The 24552-nt window shown below is 36.5% G+C and overlaps 1 protein-coding gene across 2 annotated transcripts in view; it reads left to right on the forward strand.

Moving 5' to 3' along the window:
- The window catches only part of TBC1D15 (TBC1 domain family member 15), a 36923-nt gene extending 22475 nt beyond the window's left edge, over positions 1 to 14448 (forward strand). For both annotated transcript variants that reach the window (XM_054802435.1, XM_054802512.1), the window contains exons 8-17: positions 173 to 301; positions 2288 to 2391; positions 2686 to 2780; positions 4213 to 4329; positions 7139 to 7239; positions 7950 to 8049; positions 8408 to 8505; positions 12648 to 12764; positions 13332 to 13418; positions 14084 to 14448. In XM_054802435.1, the coding sequence (XP_054658410.1) occupies positions 173 to 301; positions 2288 to 2391; positions 2686 to 2780; positions 4213 to 4329; positions 7139 to 7239; positions 7950 to 8049; positions 8408 to 8505; positions 12648 to 12764; positions 13332 to 13418; positions 14084 to 14290 (1155 nt within the window). In that variant the 3' untranslated portion in view covers positions 14291 to 14448. The remainder of the gene's footprint in view (positions 1 to 172; positions 302 to 2287; positions 2392 to 2685; positions 2781 to 4212; positions 4330 to 7138; positions 7240 to 7949; positions 8050 to 8407; positions 8506 to 12647; positions 12765 to 13331; positions 13419 to 14083) is intronic.
- The last annotated feature ends 10104 nt before the right edge of the window (positions 14449 to 24552 follow it).

Raw genomic sequence — 24552 nt, forward strand, 5'->3', positions numbered from 1 at the left:
TCTGCTTGTTTAGTCCACACTACTTTCTCATGTGTGTAGATCTAAGGATGTGCACGCATGAAAATTTAGTTGCACTGAATATAACAAACTGGCAAGCTTAGTACTATTTGCACAATTGTTTAAAACTACTGAAGCACTTCAGTGGGATTCATATAAGATCTTTGTGTTTTAGATCGATCTAGGAAAGCAGCCTGAAGTTAGTAGAAGAGAGCCTGTGTCGGCTGAAGAATGGACTAAGAATATGGATTCCGAAGGAAGAATTCTAAATGTCGACTACATAAAGCAATTGATATTCAAAGGGGTAACTTGTTTTTCTAAAGTCATCAAGACCTATGGCTTGATTCTGGCCCTTTTTCTTTCCTTCCCAAACCATGGTTATGTTGTTTTCATTACACTTGTAATGCTCCATGCAGGATTTTGAGCATAAGCCAGTCAGTATTGTTGGAGAGACTTCATAAGGCATGATTTCCTTCTAATCAAATATCTCAAGTCTTGCAACCATACAAAGCACTTTACAAGGAGTTAGATGTTGTGGTGGCTGGCTAAAGTGAATGAGTTAAACACAAAGGCTTAAGTGATAAAGAAGAGAAATCAAAGTACCTTTCAGGAAAACACCAGTGCTTCAGTGTTAGGATATCGGGTTTATTGTTTTCTTTTTGAGGGTGTTTTCTTATTCTTCTCCAACAAAAGCTTCTCTTCTTTGCCTAGCAGTTTACCTGGATTTGGCCCTCATCAGAGCAGTCCTGAACACTTTTTGCTGATATTTATTATTGAACTGAGGGTTATTGCAATATGAATGTGAATATGGTCTTAGTGGTGAAAATGTTGAAAACTTTAGTTATGTCCTGTAACTATTCTACCTAATGTTACTTTAGTATTTATCTTTTTTTTTGGGGGGGGTGGGAATCAAGCTGCCTTAATGCATTCTTTGTGCACCTGTTGATGCATGTTTGCAAACATGCAGTCTTGCATTCTTGGAGTTTGAGCAGAAGTAAAGAATGATAACATTGATAGTACAGTTTTTAAAGACCTATACATATGAAGTAGTATACTGTGAAGGGGTAGAGTGAAATTGAGGCCTTTTTCACTTTCTGTGACTGTTATTTAATGTGCCTGAAGTACCCAATTAAGGACCCTTCTGCAATCAAGGTAATTACTACAAACCTTTTCTTCAGTAGCCCGTTTCCCTGTCATTGCTGTTGTCCATTGCCAGAGGAGTGAGTGCTCGATTTTATTTATGACTCAAGATCCCAGTAACTTCCAGTACATTAAGCGCAGGTCCTCTTTAAAGGGGCAGGGGGAAGTTAAAATGCCCCTCTCAAACTGTTTGCCTGTTACTGGAAAAGTTCCGGTTGCTACTTGTTTTTGCAGTGGTTGATGCTATTTGATGTACCATCTCCTCACCTTAGTCTAATGGTAGATGAAGAAATACAGTGAGGAATCAAGGTGGCTTCGGACTGGTAAACTGGAGTCTGATAGCAGAAGTGCCTCATTCTCATGACTATATTGCAGGAGTTTCTTTTAACTCTTTTGATGAAAGTGGGATATGATTCAGCTAGTATGTTTTTGTCACCTACAAATGATGAACATTACTTGGAAAGATTTCTGACAGTGTCTTTGAGTGGACAGTAGTATTTTTGGTTGCTTGGAAGATTCATCTGCATGTAATCAATAAGAATTTTCATCTATAAATAAGAATAGTATTATGATAAAAATAAATCTATAATCAATAAATATTTTCTTGTTAGATTAAAATATTGTATTGTCAGAGGAAAATATTTGTTTATTAATATTTAATTTATATTTATAAATTAATATAATATTTAATTTATATTTATAAATTAATATTTGTTTAAAAATAAGTAAATGGAAATCTAGTCCTCAGGATCAGTTTGTGTTGAGACCAGAAGCTTGGCAGTTGAATAGCAGCATGATGTTTAAATATATAAATTTTAAAGGTACTTTTTTGCTTCTTAAAGCCTGTGATGCCTGTAAAGATTTTTATTTCCAGCAGTGAAGCAAAAATATGGGAAGAAAAAACTCTCTTTTATTTTCTAAGGATGAATCCAGTGTTTCTACAGTTTTCTGCTTAATCATATTCTCTTCTTCCCATTTCCTCCATGTGTGATACCTAGTTAGATAAGATTTGTCTACAATATAAAAAGAAGTTTACTGATAAAAATGCTCTTAAGTTGTAACTTTAAGAAGTGTTGTATCACTATAGGAATGTTTCCTGGCAAAATCGAAATAGTGTTTTTGTTAATGTTTCATATCCATTGTTCCCTAGGGTCTCTGCCATACTTTAAGAAAAGAGGCATGGAAATTTCTTTTGGGGTATTTTCCTTGGAATAGCACTAAAGAAGAGAGAGCAAATCTGCAAAAAAGGAAAACGTGAGTACAGCGGGCTTTTTGTTAGAAAATAAATTTAAAAACTGTTTTTTTCTTAAGGCATATAGTGATGTAGAAAGCTTTTTGGAAACTTGAAAAACAGCTGCTAAAGATTGTTGAATGCAAAGAAGTGTGTGAGACTTTCTTAAAAATTATCGTTATACTAAAGTAAAAATATTATATAAACAGGGTGTTGTTATCCCATCTATGCCAAAGAACAAATGGAATGAATAAATGCTTAAATAAAAAAGAAATGTAATAATTGAACATGTTTTTGTTTCAAATTTTTTTTTTCAGGGATGAGTATTTCAGGATGAAACTGCAGTGGAAATCTGTCAGTGAGGAACAGGAGAAACGAAATTCAAGATTAAGAGATTACCGGAGTCTTATAGGTAAATTTAGATTTAGAAACATACCTAACTGTACAGATTCACACACTTCTACAATTCAATATGAAGTTGAAAAAATGTAACTTTTTGAGTAACCTGTATGAAGAGGCACTAAAAAGTAACATGTTGTTGTTTTCAGAAGTGCCTAAACTTATTGTTATATACTTAATACTAAAACTTTCTTCACCAGAGTTACTCAGAGCTTTTACACATTAGTGTTACAGAATGGCTGGGTTTTTTAACTTCCTTAATAACAAAGGCTCTTTATTTTATGTTATTTCATGATGTAATTTTACTGGGAATGTCATTCAAATGGTGACATACAATAAGAATGTGAAAATGTGTCTGTTTATATTTTAAAATTTCTTACAAGGATTTGTACGTGTTCATTCTGACTTGCAGAATTTTACCCTACTTTTAAAAATTTCATCAAGGTCTGACTATTAACAGTTTGTATCCTCAATTCTCTTTGGTAGTGAGATTTGGGCACCAATGTTTAATATTATTAAATTGTTATTTCAGGAGATGAGATAAGACTTTTGCGTTATTCTGAGACATGGACTAAACTTATTTCAACCAGTTACTCAACAAGCATGCTGAAAGGATTGAGAAAGTTTAATCTTAGTAGATTAGTAAACTACCTTTTTAGAGTGTGCGTGTGTGAACAGGAAAAAAATAATATTTGGAGTTCAAAAAAAGGCTGAAGTTTTGGTTTTGTTGACGCAGTTATGTTCCTTTTTAAGTGTTTGAAATGTAAATGACAATATTAGGCTTATGTTGTATAATAGATCCAAAACTACAAACTGTTCCTTGTATTAAAGTGCACTCAAAATTTTGCTTATTTCAATACATCAGTGTCAAAGTTCACATTGTTGAAGAGTATGCTGTGTGCTTGGTGTGTTTGAGGCATGAAAACTGCCTGATGAAACAGGCAGTTTCAGCTCACTAGGAGTTATAGGAACTGGTTACTCAGAATTTATAAACATGCTGTGCTGAACTATCACAGTGTCTTTGAACTGATCATGTGGTAACTTTTTCCTGCTATGGCTTGTGCTGCATCACATAAGTATTCAGAAATGGCATTGCTTAGCTAACAAGCATAAAATTGTTTTTAATCCCTGTAAGTGCAAAACATCTTCACTGAATTATAATGAGGAATTTTTCCATAAAAAGTATTAACAAACAAAAGGCAAAAAGCTTTAAAATCTGTTTATAAGCAAATCCTTTTATTGCAGACAGAAAGGATTTTCTTTCTTTTAAAATATTTTTTTATTTTGAAACGACGTTCAGTTATGCAGTTGTCTTAAACACTTCAAAGCTTTGCAACAGTGTTTGAGGAAAAAATCAGCAGCTTACAACCATTTTGAATTAATTTGATGCTGGCTTTGTAGAACTTGTTTTTGAAAATGTTTTTAAATCTGGACTGTTTTCTTAGAAAAAGATGTAAACAGGACAGATAGAACAAATAAATTCTACGAAGGCGAAGATAATCCAGGATTGATTTTACTTCATGATATTTTGATGACCTACTGCATGTATGACTTTGACTTAGGTAAGTGGTGTTCCTCTGAATGTAAAAGCCTCTTTGGTTTCTGATATGCAGCTTTGCTTGTGTTAAGGCCTGTTAATACAATTGAACTTGCCTTGATTACAATGCTTTTTGTAAATGTCCAGATTTATATTTTAATAATGTAGATAATTTTGTTCAATTTCTCATCCTATTTCTTCCTCTCTTCTGTCTGCTCATCACAGATATCTGAATTCATCAGCTGAGGTGGGATTGGGAATTAAGTGGTAGTTTGTCTTTGCCACAGCCCTGCTGTTGTGTTTTGGTGGTTTTTGTTTGGGTGGGATTTTTCTTAGAATTGAAGCAAGTTTGCTTTTAGAGTTTTAAATGGGTTTGGGTCTTTGGAGCTTGAGTGTGATACCTATTTTTAAGACTATATATATCAATAAAAATGATAAACCAGCTGCCACTGCTGTAATTAAAGCTCAGCATGCTGAACCAGCTGTTTGTAAACACGGGTGTTCTTATAAATACTTTAAAAGCTGGTTCTTGAGGAGTACACTTAACAGACTGTCAAAAATTACGCTTTAGTGTATGCATCTGTTCCAGAAGGAAGAGCATATAATGTCTTGCTTTAATCACAAGATGTCTAAGTCTTGGCTTCTCTTAATTGTCTTGGAAGGGAGGGAGGGAAAAGATACTTCTAGCTAGTTCCCCCCTCCACCCCTGGCATGATGTTTGGCTGTTGTGTACTTGGGGTTTTTTGTGTTCTGTCTCAGAAGAGTGTTGGGATTCTAAAAGCCCACTTTGTGCCAGATTTTGAAGACAAAAAGTAGGAACAAATCTTTAATACCTAGCAAACCTGCTGCAGAGCCGTAGTACTTGTCAGCTTTTGTCCTTTCTGTCACATCTATAGACACTTGATCTTTGGCATGAAAACAAAGGGGAAAACTAAAACTGATTGAGACTTTAAACATGTAGCTCTGTTCCACATGTTTTTCCACATTTCAACCTGCATTAACACACAGTGACATATGGGTGAAATTAAAGCACATTCACCATCCACTCTATTAAAAACATTGTTTAGATGACTTAAATGTATGCAGTGGATAAGTCTTCTGTTTTATGAAACAAGCAAGAATAATGGAAATATAGTACATTTGACATTGTATCTGTCCAAACCTTCTAAGCTACTCAAGCACTGGTACAATGCTGCTCTTAATCCTTTGACAGCAGCTGTAGAGAGGTCTCAATAATGCCACAAACTGCCAGATAGGGGAGGGGACAGAACAGCTGTTAATACAACATTTTTCTGAATGATTCCTCAAGTCTGCTTTAATGAAATTGGTTTTAGTCTTTAAGAGACTTTTAAACTGTCTTGAACAGAATTTTCTTTGCATTTATTTTTAGTTGGCTATAGTATTAAATGTGTGGGGAATAAAACTTTTTTCTCTGACCTTTTAATTATTTACCTGTTTTCTGTTCCTTGATCTGTTTTTCTTCTCACACCTGCTCCATATTTTTGCAGTCATAGACTCCAATCCTCTTTTCAGTTACTCAGTTATAATTACATCGTTAAGAAATGGAATCAGCCAAGCTTGATCCTAACTGAGAAATGTCATGTGATGTTGAACCAACCACAGATGACAGACATACACATAAATCATGTTCTCCCTTACTTAGGGAGGTCAGCAGCAATAGGGCAGTAGATAAGCTGACTTGAGCATCAGCGGTAAGGTAGTTGGAAGAGTCAGGAAGAAGGGGAAAAATGAGCTCTAAAAATCTTTGTCTTCTACTCTTCTTAATTGGGCTGTTAATTACAAATAAGGAAGCTGGAAGAAGTATTAAAAAGCTATGACATTTTGGAAATGTTATGTATACAACTAAATTTTCTAGCTATTTGTGAAAACAATATGCTCTAAAAATGGGCATTTTATTCTCCAGTTAAATGTAAGCTTTTCTTCTAAGGCATGTGAGTGCTTTTTAGGGCAGATGAACTTGATTCACCATTTCTGGGCACAGAAACCCAAAGGCACTTCCTTGAATCAGGTCTGGATACGTGTGCGTTTCATGCTTCTCACAAGCAATACTTTGCTGTTAATCCCCTTTGGCAGTTTAATTAGGTAGTAGTAGTCTTTGTTGCTGAGTGCTTGGTTACATAGATGGTCTTAGGCTTTAGTGTATTTAAAATACCATCCAAGCAGAACAGTCCCTACTTCCCTAAATACAGGAATCCTTAAAACATATTCAGTGCCAGAAAAAAAGAAATGCTAAGTGTGAAATTTTCTTTATAAAAGCTATTGCACCATATGTTTTCCTGGGATTAAAACTCAACATCTCTTCTTCAAATCTATTTGAAAAGAAAATCTTCAAAAAGGTGGGAAGACATTAAAAGATTTTAAATGTGTGGAAGAAAGCAACCAATTACAGTTGAGGAGGAGAGTAGGTATGAGTCTGTATTTGTGATGGTGCTAGGTATACATTTTTTAATCTTAAAAATATCAATATATGCTTCTAAGCTCTAAATGGGAACTTTTTTGCTAAGGATCTATTCTGGTGTCAGCTCAGTTTGCACGTATTTTAACTACAGAATCAATGCGTTTGTTTTATGTTCTCTTTAGATTTGCAGAAACTGCAGCTAAATCTTGTTCAATCTGCTGGATGTTGGTTATTATTCATACAAAAATGTCTTTACTGGTGGTTGAGTAGGAAAGTTGTAGTATCTGTGCAAATGTGGAATGCAAACATTTGTTTCACTCAAGTCATTCAACACACTTGAAGAATTACTGTTTAACTGCTGAGTTTAACTAAATTACTATTTGCCTTTTTTTTTTTTCCCTTTTTCTCCATCAAGGTTATGTCCAGGGGATGAGCGACTTGCTTTCACCTGTCTTGTATGTTATGGAGAATGAAGTAGATGCCTTTTGGTGCTTTGTATCATACATGGATCAAATGGTAAAATAAGGCTTTTTTTAGCCTGCATAAACAGATAGGCTATGGATAGCATTTGAGGTTAATTTTATAAATTTCATTTTTAAAAAAATCCTTTTAAAGCAATCATCTTATGTTTGAAGTCAGTATGTTTTTTCTGATGGACACAGGTTATGGTCGGTTTCTGATACTATTACTGTGCAATACAGACAAACTCGGCTCCTTAGAAATTTCAAAGTAACTTGGAGCCATCACAGACAAATTTGTATTAATCAGGTGTCCTCTAGCAGGATTTTGTTCAGGATAGTGGCTCCCTGTCGTACTTACCTTTTGGCATTTGTTAAATGCAATTTAGACTTTACACAAACTGAAGCTTTTATGAATTGTGCATGTAGCCAAACAGTATGTGACTGGTATGCAAATAAAAAAAAGTGGTCTTTTTAGTTTGAGTGCAGTGGTGCTGCTTGGAGGTGCAGAGCATATGCTGATTTACAGTATCATTTATTACATATAAAAGTGTTATCGAAGAAACACTCCACTGCTTTAGTTAAAGCTTTCAGTAAAAGGCAGATGTTTCGTTAGAAGTACAGTTAAATATCCCTATGTTAAATACCTAAAGGATGAGAACCACTGTTGCAATAACAAAACTTTTTTTAAAACTAAAAATAGCTGTAAATCTCAAAATTGTCATTGAGTTAATAAAAATGACAGTACTAATATTTTATTCCATCCAGCATCAGAATTTTGAAGAACAGATGCAGGGTATGAAGACACAACTAATTCAGCTGAGTACTTTGCTTCGTTTACTAGACAGTGGATTTTGCAGTTATTTAGGTAGGTGTATTATTCATGCACAATAACTAAAACAACTTACTGCATTGTGTGTGCATTGCTATTCTTACCAGTCATTAAACCGAAGTCCCACAGTAATATTATATGAATACAGGACCTGTAAATGAATAACGCCTAAAAGATTTCAATAATTGCTTCATGCTTATTGAAAAACAGGGTCATCTTGTTACTGATTTTAAAAATACGCCATCCTCTGGCAAATATCATTGGTTCTAAAAAGGGACTACCATCTTAAAAATCAGTGGTATGATTGTGTACCTGTAAAACATGTTGGGTTTTTTATTCCAGTGTTGTCTTAACCAAATTTGGTGTTTATAAAATATAACATTTTTATTCCTAGAATCTCAAGACTCAGGCTACCTTTATTTTTGCTTCCGATGGCTTCTTATCAGATTTAAAAGGGAATTTAGCTTTCAAGATATTCTTCGACTCTGGGAGGTAAGATATTTCATCACACAAACTCCAGCAATCTTTGGACTTTAGAACAAAAAGCATGGATCATTCTGCAAAGTGACTAATACTCTAAGATTTTTTTTTTTAACTGATTCAGTGCAATGAGCTGAGGACATATTAGCGTACGTTAATGAAAAAATATAAGAGCTAGTGGGGATAAATTGACTTTTTCAAAAAGGTTTGGACAGGATCCTTCAGATGAGGCTTTTAGGTTAAAGTTGTAAGTGGAGAGTATCAGTTAACTTCTTATGGAAAACAACTTATGCTAGAAGAAATAGCATTTGTGTATGTGTCTGATTTAGTTCCTTGATATTGGTAGTACTTTATAGATTAAGTGGAATGAAGCACTGGCAGGTTAGTTTTTGTGTTAGCCAAAACTATAAAGAGGATGAGGCCAGAAGATCCAGTTACTCTTGCTGATGCCTCATGATGCCAAGATAATGTAAAACATCAAAATGTGGAAGTTCTGATAATTCCAGGTTAATGAGATCTGGTTTGATTTAGGTGATCTTGGGATCAGATGGGGTAATTAAGATGAACTAACATTTTGTTGAACATTCTTTAATTCTTTGTTCCCAGAAAATTGAGAAGTGTGTCAACAGTACAGGTTTATTGTGAAAGATGCATTTAACAAGTGCACAGCATCCACTGAAAATTCCCAAACAGGAGAATAAACGTTCAGATGAATGGAAGGAGTATTTTCTAGGATGTAATATCACATAGAGTTGTGCTGGGGAACAGAAGGGTAATGAAAAGAACAGGACTGAGATGCATAAAATTTGTACTATAATGAAAAAGTGTTGATGCTTTTATTCACTTTTTCCACTAATGAAAAAGGAGTCACATAAAGAGGAGGACTACTATTTAGAACTGCCTAAAGTAAATCTTTTTTAGCTTTTTATCATCATTTGGTGGAATTTACTATCATAGAGTATTGAGGTGGTATTTTAACTGAAGAGGACTAAAAAGCTTATGAATAACATTCATAAATAAGGGAACCAAAATGTACAAAACCCAAAGAATTCTCTTATTCCGAAGGATAAAATGATGATGATTTGGGGGAAAAAAAATTCATCTCGGGGTTTGGTTCCCCCCCCCCTTCAGTGTTATGTTCTCTTCTCGGTATTTTTTAAGGCTAATTTTTCTTTTTAAATTGATGACAACAGTATTTTTATTTATAGTGTATAGTCCTAGGCTAGCATGTTTTTATCACCTCTGCCTTAATGTGTGTATATGTGTGCATGCAGAAAAGCAGCACGCTATATTTCTAACTCTTATTTTTTTTCTGTCTTAGAAGGATGATGGAAACCTATTGATACATGATAGTCTTGTAGGTTCCTTCTAGCACATTGTAATGTATGTTTACTACAAGTATTCAATTTCTTTGCTAGGAGATATGGAATTGGAAAGCGTGTATCTTGTTTTCCTTTTTAAAACAAACTAATTAAGGTATTATGTTGATGTTTTTGTGTGAAAGCTAGTGTGTCCTTTGTCACAGTTGAAGTCCAGCTTAAAACAGGTTTTTTTCCTGTTTGTAGATACGCAGCTTCATTGGTATCAGTGGTTTGTATGTGGGATTTACAAAGGCAGGCTATAGGCGCAGGAGACCATTTTCCTCTTTGTAATTGGTAGAGAGAAATGAACTGCTTTTAGGGTATTTCAGTCTGAGCAAAATTCACGTGCTGTTTTGTAATAGCACATGACCTGAGGGAACCCACTTGAAGACGATGTTACCGTGTGATGTATTCACTTGCAGAGGGTAGAATGGGAAGAAGAGGAGGTACCATCTGAGATTCCAGTCCCAAGTTCCAGGACTTCTTGGGCTTTTTCTGTCTAATCTCTGAATTTCAGGATGTTCCTTAGGACGTCCATTTCTGTCCTCTGAGTTACCTGCACCCCCAAGGTAGCATCAGATAGTTTTTCCCCTGTTCCCACTGGCTTCATGACTTCAGTGTTTTATCTCAAAAAAAAAAAAAAAAAAGGGGAAGAAGATTCTTCACTAGACTGGTTATTAGGCATTCAGCTTAGAGATGGGAGATACCAGTCCCCATCAGCTGGAGTAGAAGCTAAAACCAAGCCCTCCCACTTCCTGAGCAAAAGCCATAATAATCAGATTGTGGTAGAAAACGTGGGTGGTTATCTCATTGCCACATGTCGTGGCAGAGTGTGCTAGGCAGTGCACGCGCTAGAGAGATGGCATTCCACCTTATGTGGCTAAGGTGAGACACATTGTGTGATTGCAGTTATTTGCAATGCTATGTGCAACACCTTTTTACAGAAATATGAATGCAAGTTAAACTGCTCTGTCTGTGGGTGGGATTATTTACAGTGCTTTTTAGCAGTCTCTCTAACTCAGCCCAGGTAGGCAGCATACTGAGCCACTGCTTAGATGTCCCAAAATTGAGAGCAGCTCAGTCCCTCTTTCACACTGGAGGGACAGACAGTATTACCTTGTAATTCCAGCCAGCTCTTAATCTTCATTAAGTTGCTTCATTCTCAAGATGGTGCTGGAAGACTGGGTAGAAAAAGAAGAATCCCAAAAGAAAAATGCTGTAACAAAATTATACAGCTAGCTCACACTTACCTCCAGTGTTATGCTAGTACAGCTCACAGTGACCTAGTGATAAATTACTTCACATATATGCTGGTATTTGTTACATATATTCGTGGATGCTGAGGTAGCATTAGAACAAATGAGTCCTTACTTACATGGCTTTATCAGAAAGAAATACAAGGAGATGAGTGACCGCACTTAGGTGGTATATTTTTGTATTCTTAATTTAAATGCTGTTTTTCTGTCATCCTTTTCCAAGCACTTTGCGATGCTGCTGTTATGCATTTACATACATAAGGTTAAGTGCGTGCTCTGTTCCAGACTTCAAAAGGTGTATCAAAAATGGTAGCAAAAAGTATGGAAAAAACCCAACAATAGTGTGTAGACAGACTGTATTTGGTAGACTGTAGGCATTTTCATATGATTGTTATTGTTCATCAGCCTATTTACATTCCAGCTCTTTTCCTGGAGTGAGAGGGTGCTTTAACAGAATATTGGATACCTGAAAAAGATAACAAAATTTAATTCAGGACAGAGTGAATTGAATCTTAATTGAAACATTCAAGATTAATTGCACTTTATTTTGGGTGAACTTGGTTTGGGTATCTTTCAGATTTATGCAATTCTGTATACAGGCTATGTGTACTAGTGATAAAAGTTCTGGCATAAGCTCTTGTTGTGCTTTAAGGCAGTGTTCTATGAAGAATGAAGCAAGAAAATTTTTACTAGTGAAGTAAGACTGAATCTTCATGAGCCTGCTTTTTTTACCTGCCTCTTCTGAGAATAAATTCATTGATTTTATCCCTTTGTGTTTGTCAGAATAATTTACGCAAACAATTTTAGTTTCCTTTTTTGTTGTCAAAATGGTTCTCCAGCTTTCTGCCCACCACACACATTCTCTTCAAATACTTTTTTTTTTTAAGATTTGACTCTCATGAACATGCTAAAATAGGGTCTTAATACTGAGGTTGCGCATTTCAGTCCCAGTGAACTCAAGAGTGATTATCTGTGGCCTCCGTGGGACCAAAAGCCACTGTGCTGCAGTCAGAAAGTAACACCTGCCTGTCCATGTATTTGGGCTCTTGTAGCGAGGGGATTGGGGACAATTTTAGTACCTTATCTATAAATTTTAGAACCTTTTGGAGGGATTGCTGAGCATGACGCGCTTCTACCAATTCACACTTAATGCAGACACACTAAGCCACAGAAATGATTTGTTAGTTTTAATTACTTCTTTGTAGTTAGTAATTTTGAGTAGGAGAATTTCACATGAGCAGAACACACACATGGAAAAGACTGCAAGCTCAAGCAGCTTAATAGAGTTATAGTGGACAACCTGGTAGACACAAAGTCTTAAATAACTAGATAAGCATTTGGTGACTCAGACTTGCAGTTGTCACTAATTGGCCAAAAGAAAAATTTCAAATAACAGTACAAACACTTAGTTGCCTTCAAAAGTAGCTTCTTGTTAGTTAAGCCACTTGGCTTGAGGCCTTACTTATTTTCCAAGAACTGTTTTTCTTTTCAGAGGAAAAGCATAAGCATTTAAAAAATGGTTTTCATATTTTAACAGGTCATGTGGACAGAATTGCCTTGCCAAAATTTTCATCTTCTCCTTTGTTGTGCTATCTTAGAATCTGAAAAACAGCAAATAATGGACAAGCACTATGGCTTTAATGAAATATTAAAGGTACTGAATTCTTATGCATTATTTAAATATTAATTAACTTCTTGGAGTTAATGCGATATGTTTGTATTTCATATGTTTGAGGAGAGGAAAAGGTGCATACTATCTTCTGAATGGTTAAATGTGAACTGAATGTCTGTCCTCCATGCTTTCAAAATGGTTTATTTGATGACTGTGTTTAGTGATAAGATTATTAACAGATGGAAAACGATTCTCCCCCTTAGACTACTGCTTAGTATTTTTATTTTAATTTTTGCTTTTTGTTCTATAATCTTATTTGTTAGCTCTTTGAAAATGTGAGCTTGGGGGATACCAAGGAGTTTGTCACATTTAGAAATACCATAGATTCCTCTTGGAGATCTTGGATCCTGGTGAAAGCCAGCTGTTGTGTACTACATCTTTCAGTATCCATTTGTCAAAGCAAATAGAGTATGTTTAGCATTCCATAGCTTAAGGGGCAAGCTTATAAGGTGATAGTTATTAGCAGTGCAATACTGTATTAAGTGTATTTTACAGTAAAACTTATTTACCATTTATCACACTTACTATTCTTTATGAATATATTTTCAGCATATCAATGAACTGTCTATGAAAATTGATGTGGAATATATACTCTGCAAAGCAGAAGCCATTTCTATGCAGATGATGAATTGCAAGGTAAAGATATTTTGAACGTATCTACTGTGAGCATTTATAGACAGTGAAAGTATGTAGTTGGCTGTAAGCGTACATGTACGACTTGAAAGTAACTAAATGCCTAGGTGTGATAAAGCATGTGCTGTATCTATTCTAAAAGTCTGTAAGCAGGAATGATTAGTTTTTGAGTAGTATTGCTCACTGGGGGAAAGCTGGAGTGTGCCTTTTGGTTGTGATTTCTTAACTCTTACTAGATAACCTCAGTACAAGTAATTTGATGTTCAGTGTGCTCAAGAAAAACGAGGTGAGAAGGTGCATTGTACTGAAAGCATACCAGACTTATTTGGCAGAAACTAATGGCTCGCTCAATAAAACTAGTTTCAATAACATGAAGTGTAATTATAATAGTTGTTCAGACTTTTATTTTTGTAATGAAGATTATATTGTTAATCAGGAATTGATTCCTAAGCCTGTCCCCTTTGCTGTCTTTTCAAAAAGCAGATACGGAAAATGGTAACATTAATGGAACTAGTGCTGAGAGAGATGCTTTCAGTATAGCTAAATTCAGATGAATAGCTGGTTACTGGGGATGGGGGAAGGACTGGGAGATGGCAACTTTGTTTTTAACTTTTTTCGTTTAATGACAGTGATTTTTAATTATTTTTTGCCCCCTTCCTCCTTTTTAGGAATTGCCTCAAGCAGTTAGTGAGATCCTGGGGATAGAAAGCAGTTCTGTAACACCAGATTCAGATACTGGAGAGGATGAAAGTGGAGCTGTGTTGAGTTGTCCGAAGTCGTCATATGAGAGTATCTCAACACCTGTAATTGCTGCCAATGGAACAAGAGACAGCAGTCAACAGATGTCTGAGACTCAGAGCCTGACACCTGCGTAATTACAGTTCATTAAATTGAAGAAAGACTTTTATTGAGCACGTTTTTTTCAAGCACTTGAGAGATGGATATTTAAATTTGGTGTTGATTTAAGCTTTAAGGTTGGAAAGAAAATCTGTACTGTAATGCTCTTGCATTAAAGCTTTACAACATGACTCAACTTAACTATTTTTGTAGTTTCTTCTACCAAAATAGCCTTTTGTTTTCAATAACATTCCTTAATATTTTTGTAGCCAAGTGCATTTTCTTTTTGCTGGTGAACTGGAAATGGATGGTGATGAAGAATGAATTTGAAAATTCTGCATTTGCTGAGCTTTCACACATATTGATCTAAGACAGTGTGAGCTCTTTGATTTGAGCAGATTCACAATAGGCCAGCTGAAGCTGCTATACAAAACTTTCAAGCTGAAGAGATGCTGATGAGTTAAAGGAGGATCGTTTTGTAAATGAATGGGCTTTCCCTATCTCAAATGTTTACAAAAATACTTCTAAGTATTTGTTGCTGGTTGAATGTAGATTTGAAATGGACATTTATACTTTGACAGTTTAATGTCCAAATACTGAATTTTGTGTAATTGGGAGTGGATGAACAGTATATTTTTACATTAACATATCTTCACTTTATATATGCATATATATATTTACACACATACACACACTATATACACAAATGTTTGTGAATACTAAAAAGGATAGTCATATTTTCAATATCTGAATAAACTTGACTGTTTATTCATATGAATCAGTTTGACCAAATTAATGCACAGCTCCAACTTGGGCTATTTTTGAAAACTTTTCTAACTGAAGGTAACTTTCATGTGAATACATTCAAGTCCTACACTTGAGGTAATTTTGCAATTGATTTCATGCAAACTTTACTAATGTTTCTTTGCTAATATATTAACTGAGCAATTAACTACTTACACTTTTTATGGCAAGATTATTTGGAGAATTAATAAGCAGGTTATTAAAAAAACCCCAACAAACCACAACAGTAATCACAATTAACACTAATGCATTTTTTTTTGTATATGCAAAAGGCAGTGTGAGTTTATTCCATGCCATGCTGATGTCCTTTGACGTTATGTGAAATTTAACATAACTGATTCAGTGTATTCATTTGGTAACTATTGTACATATATAAAATAAAAATCAAAGCTGATCTAGTGTTTTTAATTAAATCATATTTAGAGAAAAAAATCTAGTTGTCTGGTTGTTGATATAAGATCATGAGATAGAGGGGGATAGCTAACAACGGTTAGTCCATCGATAGTACGTATTTGCGAGTCATGAAGAGCAGTGGGAATATCTGTTACAGAGTGGAACGTGCCTTTTGTCTCTAGGCAGTTGATGTGTGGGATATGGTGGAGCTTGCTTTTCTTCTGGAGCAGTTTACTTTTACAAATGTTATGTGTGCCATCTAAAGCAAATACAAGTAATACAAAAAGGCTTTAATAGATAAATCAAGTTGTTACAATAATCTGAGGCCTGATTAAACTTCTCTCACCAGTTGTGAATGAACGCTGGAGAGCTGAATCAGTATAGATTTTTGTTTTTAATATCGTCAATGTGCTATCTCTCATCAGTTAATAAGAGGAATCTTATGTGATGAAAGTCAAGGATTCACAGCTCGGCATATCTATAGCCTTTCATTTCCTGGCCAGGAAATTACTGTGAAGCATCATGCCTTTGTTAGCTGTTGAGCATTGTGCTGCTTTGCAGTTCATTTAACGTGGCATAGAATACATAAAGGCAGTAGAACTTAGGTAATCAATGTTTTGGTTCAAATGTACTAAGCAAGTTAGTTTCAGTATTTTTGGAGCACCTAGTTCACTTTGAAGTGTACTTGCGAAATGTTTTTGTCAAAAATTATGTTAAAATGAAACTGTGGAAGAGGGGAGGGAAATGTCTAAAACTGAGAAATGCAATGGGCAAGTCTGTCAACTGTGTGAGGTTCTGGGTCATTCAGGATATGCAGCCACAAAAAATTATATGCAGCCTATTAAGATCTTGAAGAAAATCATAATTGACTGAACATCAATATTCAAATGTTTAAGAAAAGCATATTTAAGTGGAATTCTCTCATTTCCTAGAATTACAGCTATGGCTGCTAAGGAATACTACCAGCCCTTAAAGTAAAGTTTGCCTTTGTTTTTTAGGTATAATTGTTGATCCTCTTCCCTTTGTATTAAGCACTTGGATGTTAAGGATGGGAAGGTTGCTCCCAAATTAACAGTGAGCAGCTGCTGTGGAAGGCTTGGAGTAGTTAGGCTCACTTTGCTTCCCAACAATAAGATCAAATGCCCCTACAGTGTTATCTGTAGTTTCCTTCCTGCTGCCAGGCAGCCTTGCAAAGAGTTGCAATCAAGAGCAACCTCGTCCTCCATGAAACTACTCCTGATTGTTAGGGATGGATTTAGTCTAAGTTGAGACTACGAACGCCATGAGAAGCTTTAATCAGGATCATGATGGCTGAAAAAATGCCATGGGTTGGGGGTTCTAGATGTGTACATTTTTTGTATGTGAATTATTTAGATAGCTTAGAATTAACAAATATGAACCAACTCTTGAATACATTTTTTGTTACAGTAGTCAGGCTATAAAAGGGGCAATCCTTGTTTAGTTCCTGCAAACCTGATCTGGTTTTTTTAAGGCTTGACTTGAAGTTAATTATCTTTTGGGGGCGAGTAAAACTTTGTACTTTTCAATAGTAGCAGTATTCCAGTGTTACCTGTTCCAAGGTAAAAATTACATTTATGTAGGTCTCTCCTTAAGAGAGATTTTTTCTTACTTCGCCTCTTTGGGCAATTTTACTTGTTTTGACAGTACATTCCTGAGGTTCTTTTCCTTCTGTTTGAGGGCAAGAGGATAGCTTACAAAAAGGAGAATTGGCTGAAGCTTCTTAGAAGTTTGGACCAATGTGAACGTTTAAAGACTAGTTTTGATACTGGGAGGTTAAAAAACTATAAAAGGATGATACTAAATTGCCCATAGCAATCCCTTAACGCTTCAGTTAAATTGAATATATTTAGCAGATGTGCATCTGTCCTGTTCATCTGGAATGCCTGTGTTTGCCCCCAGTGGCCTTCAAACCCATGTCGGGTGTGGAGGTTCTGTATTTGTTGTTGTAGGTAATCTTCCTAAAGAATATAAAGGCTACATATGTGTTAGAACAGGTCCTGATTGCTTTAAGAACCAGAGGTGGGAATACTGTGATGTTATTAGCAACATTTTTTTTTGATTTCTAGTTCAATTAAAATTAAGGTGTTAATATTCAGTAAGGCCAATTTTGTCGCTAACAAGTCTTTTTCTTAAAACTTTTGCATTTTTCTAGTGGACAAATTTAAGATGCTGATGGTGCCTCTTCAATTATTCTCTAGTTTTTCCTCACATTACTCTACAAAATTCTTTGGCCCCAGTCAGACAAAGCACTGAGGAATCGGATTCCTCGCTACTTTCAAATATATTCTTGAGCACCGAATCAAACCTCCATTGTTGAAACTTTTCAAAAAGCTGTAAAAAGTGGTGTTCTAGCTTCCACTTTTTGAGGTAAAGTTCACAATAAGCAAGGCACTTTTTCCTCACTTCGCTAAATAATTTTCAGTTACAAGACTCTTGCCTAACTTGAAAAAAAGATTTTATTGTAAATGACTCAGCATTCAGAATTTGGATTGTGAACAAGTTCTGGTACTGCCAGCACGATCCATGTATCCTAGTGTGATGCAAATGAAGCCTTACCAAGTTTGGGATTGAATTTCTGTAGGGAAAATCTATGTTCTCCTCAAACTGTTCCTTGTTAAACAAGATAAATGACAATGCTGAAGAGGTTAGTGAAATTTTAAAAGTGCATCTGAGAATTGATTCACGTTAGAAATGTGATTGGAAAACAATAATTAAGTGGGCTGTGTGCAGGAGTAATCATTTGTTTAGGAAATGCGTTAACTATTCCTCAGCCTTGTTCAAGAAATGTGTTAACTGTTCCTCAGATGCGGTTCTAGTCAATATTCTTATATAGATGCAACTTAAAACTCAAGTTTGGTTTGCGGCCTGTAGAAAAGTGGCTGGTAACACAATGTTGTCTGTGGCTGGCTAAATATCTTAATATATTTTTCAAATCTGTTGACTGTTTTCTGATCATTTCTAGTCAGTGGCTGGTGCTGTCTCTGTCCGTGTGAAAGAATTGTGGCAGAGAGGTCAGTGCTTGTTCTTACCGGAGAAATTCCATGAGCTGCTCTATAGTGGCTGGGATTAAAGCAGGAAATCCTAACCCTTGGTTCTCAACGTGCATTTATGTACCTGTAACTAGCTCAATAGTTAACATGACTCTATATGAGCATTAATAAGGTGGTAAGAGACACAGATACGTAACTGAGCACTTCACAGACAGATTTCATATATGTGTGCTATTATATTTGATTTAATGATGCTTTCAAATACCTTTTACGGTGTTAAAAGATGAATTATGCTCCATGTTTAGTGAGGCTTGATAACGTCTGCTATTCAATTAAGTGATCTTATTGCAGTGCAGGCCTCGTATAAATTAAGCTTGAATTTCATTTAAGTGGGGATTCTAATCTTAAACTTTTTTAAAGAATGTGTTATTTTTTGATGTCGAATAACTATGTCTTTGGCACAAATCGAATTTTCTGATGAATTGCAAACCAAAAATATGCTGTTAGGATGTCACTTTTTGCCTAATTCAAAATGAATTTCAAAATTGAATCAAATATATATTTCAAACTGTCCATGTAATTAAAATAAATGAAGTCTTCTAGATGGGTTATGTTTTAAAGGAATTCGATTATAGTATATATTTTGATTGTACAGGCTATGTGTACCCTACCTGAACATTAGTTCTTAGACTGTTTCTACGTATGCATTGTGTTATTAACCAACTAACAGCAGAGCCACGTTGTGTAGAGCTTGACTTTTTTGCCCAGGCTATTAGTTCAGCAAGTGGTGGTCACTTGTGTTCTCTCTGTGTGTGGTGTGGTTGACCCTGGCCAGCATCCAGGCACCCACCCAGCCTCTTGCCTGCTCCTCTCTCCTGTGGGATGGGCAGAAAATAGAAGGAAGGCCAGAAGGCTCACAGAGTGAGACAATGACAATTTAACAGGGAGAGCAAATGCTGCTCCCACAAGCAAAGCACAAAGAGGATTTCGTTCACTACTGCCCGTCGGCAGGCAGATGCCTGGGCAACTTCAATTGTTCTGTTGCTTGTCATAGTTCAATGAGATGCAACACCAGAAACTCTTCCAAAACACTTTTGATGTATGAATTGGTCCAGATTACGTGGGACCAATGTAATTGGTTAGGTACGTGCTCCTCTGGGCATTGGTCTTGGAGAGCTTCCACACACTCTTCAGGTTTTACTGTTAAAGTAACTGATGCAGGAGATCAAGAAAGTCTTTAAAGTACAGGTATTCGGGTTCAGGGACTTGATAATTCCTCAAGCAACAAAACAGTACAACTACTGCTACCAAAAGTGGCACTACCTTGTTCTCTGCCCTGTGCCGCTACATCTTTTATGCTGGTATGATTCATTTGTGCAGTGTATGGTGAACCACATAAAGGAGCTGATAAGTTTCAGACTTTTTCACTTTTAGCCAGATCAATCATACCACACTTTTTTTTTCCACCATGAGGTATATACCTAAGTATATACATACAGCAAGTTTGTTAAAAACATGTATGTGCAATATTGGAAGGCATTTTTAAAAGCTCGTAAATAATAAACTAGCTAGACTATCTCTTGTTGGAAGGCATGTCTGTCTTCTGCCAGATGCTTGTCTAATCTGTTTGGAGCATACCTTTGTAGATCCCACGGTCTATTATGCAAGCACTTTACAGGTGTAGACTTCCAGGGCAGACTGAATGGTCACAGGCAGCTGGTGATCTTCTGTAACTTCTGACTCCATTCATGTGAACTCTGCTTTATCTTGTAATTGTGCAGCTGGTCATCTATAGGTAGTCCTCCCCCCCACCAAGATCTTTTTAAATTTTGTAACTGTTACAGCATCTCTGAGGTAGATACAGTCTGGGAGTTTACGAGCGGTCTCTATGCGGTCACTTAGGCTATTATTAAATAGTATAGCAGTGAGAGTACATGCTTGTGGCTCTCCCGTTCTCTGTCCCCTGCCATTTAACAGTGAACCCACTCTTTGTCCAATCTATTTGTTTCATCTGGACTTGGTTTCCTTATCTGTCTTGTGAGAATGTTATGAGAGACCATGCCAAATGCTTCGCTGCCATCAAGATGAATGACATGGATTGCTTTGCTTTGGTCCACAGCACTGTCATAAGAGGAAATGAGATTTGCTTGACTCAATTTGTTCTCAGCGAAGCCATCTTGACTGTTTAATCATCTGTTATCTTCTAGGTCTTTACAAATAATTTCGGTACTTCTGTTTTCTCAAACAAATGAAATTAGGCTGGTCCATAATTCTTCAGGCCTTCTTCCTCCCCAATATCTTCTTGAGAATGGACATAATTTTGGCCTTTCCCAGTCTTTTGTCACTTGTCCATCCCTTGAGTTCTTAAAATAGTTATTGATAGCAGAGATTTAATGAGCCTGCTCTGTAAGTGTGGCTTGTGTTCCAAAACATTGGCTATGATCACTTACCCAAGTATTCTCCAACATTGTTTTATCTTGTTAAATGCTAAGAGCTTACCTCTCTCCCCTTACTATTAATTATGATAGACCCCTGGTCACAGTTGATTCTTTCAACAAAGAATGATGAAAGAAAAGAAAAAAAGGCATTAAATACTTAGATAATGTCATTTTAAGTTTTTTTCTGGTTTGTCCTTTCCTCATGTTCAGTAATGGTCTAATACTTCAATTCTTCTGGCTGCTGGAAAAAATTGCATTTGATGTCCTGTAGTAATTACTTTGAATTTTGTACTACCGCCTTTGTCTATGTGTTAATCTGCCATGCTGCCTGTATTTAGTAGCTCGGTACTAGTTTTCATCTCCTGTAAGCCGCTTTTTTGAATTGAAGGTAATGACAAACTAATGATTTATACTATTAGTAAAAGTGTAGTAGAACACTACACTTCCTCTACAGTGAAACAGTTTCCTGATGAAACTATTTTTTTTCTGAAGCAAGGAAAGAGTTGTCTTTCTGCACTAGGTTTCCTCCCCTTGGATGTTGTAATAACTGAATTTGCTGAAGTCCTCTTTTCTGAAATTGTCAGTTTCTGCTTTCTTCTCTGACTCTGTTTCGTCTGAAGATCGTGAATTCATTTTATGTTCTTTCTTCATACAGTCCACCTTCTGCGTATTTTCAACTAGTTCCTCTCTGTTGATCAAATCTACAGGAGCCTCTCCTTTCATTGTTTTCTTCCAAATCCTGGATCAAAATTTATCATTTGTATTCCCACGTCTTCCTAGCCAGTCTATCATTTGGTAGATATCGTTTCCCAACAGCTGTTGGTTGATTAAAATCCCCTTAGTGCTATTAGAACTTGGGATGATTTTGCTGGCTTCCTAAAAACTTGTGCTTCCCGTATCTTCCAGACTTAAAAATTAGGTCTATGTTCTCATCACAGATTTTTCAGCAGACCTATCTCACTCTGAAATGAACTTTCGCGTTGGTGTGTGTATCTTTGATAATCTGGAAACAGATTGTACATCTTTCCTTGTTGTAAGAAGCCTGTTTGACTAGTCTACTTGTAAAGTATTTCACAAAGTCCTTGGTTTACCAAATACATGATGATTTGGTTAGGTATCAAGACTTCTGTTTTCTGTTTGTGTCAACGCTTCTTGCATTAAGAGTATCTGTTCTCCTCCTTGCCTTTTTAACCTTACATTGAATAATGCCCCCCCGCCCCTGAAGTGTTCAAGGCCAGGTTGGATGGGGCTTTGGGCAATGTGGTCTAGTGGAGGGTGTCCCTGCCCGCAGCAGGGGGGTTGGAACTAGAAGGTCTTTGAGGTCCCTTCCAACCCAAACCATTCTATGATTCTATGAATGTTCTTTTCATTTCTAGATCCTTGTGAAGTCCACCTTTCTTCATGCTTTTTAATACTTTCCATAGCTCAAATTCTTTCCCCATTCTGCCACACTATGACTTGAAAGTTCTCCTTGCTGTAGCATGCCTGGAGACAAAGACTTGGTTGTGATCTAGGAGAGCCAGAGGTAAATTCAGATGATTTCTTGGTGTATACTAGTTACTCTGCACTGTGAACTTTATCCTCCTGTTAAAATCAAATGGAAGGTCTTCAGGTTGCTAGTAAATGTCATCAAACTATGGTAAATGTTACAAATAGTTTTAAGGAAAACTATATTGAAATGGACAGTCAGTATCTCTAACAGGGGAAAGTGACTCAAACATTGAAAACATCTCACAGACTTGCTTTGAATTTAGAGTTAAATTTCCACTTGAGAATTCTGCATTTTTTTAAGCTTAAAAAGTGTGTAGCTTAGGAGTTCAGACAACGGTGACTCTATTTTCTCATAGGAGGAGAGGAAAACAAATGTGTGTAAACTAAAGAAGATCTTAGAGTTCCTGATTATAGTCAATAAGATACCTTTTAGATATAAAAGTAAGCTTATGTCTGTGTGCTAGACAGCTACCTGTATTTCTATCAACATTAACACCATCTCCCAAAGTGAAGTAAGTTTGTCGTGTGGCACCCTGACATATGTTCTAAACCAGATACTTTTGAATAGCTGCTTCAATGAACTTCCAATTTTTTGGCCAGAGATTTTAAGTGTTCACTTGTGTTGCGTATATGGCACTGTGAACCATAGTCAAACTCTAAACAAAACCTGTAGTTTAGCAGTAATCCCAGAGCCATATACCAGCTCTGTTGTACTGTAGCTAGAACAAAGAAGAAACAAACATTTTCAGTCCATAAACGTGTGTCCTTTAATCTGGTACTGATATGGGGAAGTCCACCTACAAAATACAAGTTGCAAAAGAAGAACTTCCTCTCCAGGGAGAATCGGTCTCCCTGTGGAATTCATAGGCAGGCAGCATGGTTACGATTGCATCATTTGAGTCTTCCCTGCCTGTTACACAGTACCTGCTAACATAATGTACCTTTGTTTGCTTTGCATTCATGAGTCATCCTGAAGAGGCTATGACAGACAGAAAACCTTTGCCATGCTCTGGTTACCACACAGAGCTGTGAGAGATAGCAAGGCTACTGGGTTGCAGGGTCACTGGTTTGTGTGATGTCCCAGCTGTAGAGCTAGCATCTACCAGTAGATAAAATCGTGCTCTGCCATGCCGGTAGCAGAAAAGCCTGCTCAGTAGAGCTTGGTTTTGTCATTGGAGCATTCAGAGAGTGCTAAGTGATCTCACTCTCATAAATTGTTCAGCTGCAGGAACTGTGTCTAGATATCTCAGGCGTAGCAGGTAGGAATATAAAAGTCCAAAGACTCCAACTTGCTTTCCCAGTATTTAAAATAATGAATAAACATGAGAGAGAATATCTCTTGATAGTTCAGTCTTGTATTCTAAGTTATCACATACAGACATGCCTTCCCTGAACTGGGACAATGAAGTAAAACTTTGCGTGTTAGCATAATGAAGATGATTGTTTTGCATTACAAGAGCAGGTAGAGGAACCAAATTTTATTACAACCTTTTTGTCAAGCAGAAGAAAGGATACTCACTACGCTTCACTCATGGGAAACTCTGGAAAAGTGAGGCTAGAAGGATTTGCTTCAGGCCTCCCACGAGTTCTGAGGCAGCTGTGAACCTGTCCTGGTCCTTAACATCTCACATGACCACCCATTTTAAGAAGGGGCTCATCTGACTGGCAAGGGCCAGTTTAGACTGGAAGCTTTTGCTGGTTTTTGTTAGTTGTGATAAACGGTACGATTCCCTGATATTCCATGGAAGCTATGAAACAGACTCAAATCTTCTGTTGTGCTTCTATGTTGGTCTCTTTGCAGAATTCATCTTGCTCTTAAAATGACGCAGATACGTAAATGCTAGTTATAAGATGCTAAGTCTAGCAGGGCTAAAGGCATTGAGGTTCTGAGGCGAGGCGTTCTGCAGCTGAGTTAGATGTGACATCAAGCTCAGCACTATGAGTGATACTTCCTGCTACTTGCCTTCTGCAGCTCCCTGCTCAGTGTCTCTGCTTCAGTGGATCTGATTTAAACTTCTTCCTCTCAATCTATGTGATCTATATGTGTACCAAGTTAAGGCCGCATGATGCCGATGTTGCGTTCAGCTAGGTTGCCCCTGTCGGGGGAGGAGGCAGGGGAAAACACCACTGGCAACTCGCAAGGGGAAGCAGTCACGTTTCCTC

This window comes from Grus americana, chromosome 1, assembly GCF_028858705.1.
Source record: "Grus americana isolate bGruAme1 chromosome 1, bGruAme1.mat, whole genome shotgun sequence".
Taxonomy (NCBI): domain Eukaryota; kingdom Metazoa; phylum Chordata; class Aves; order Gruiformes; family Gruidae; genus Grus; species Grus americana.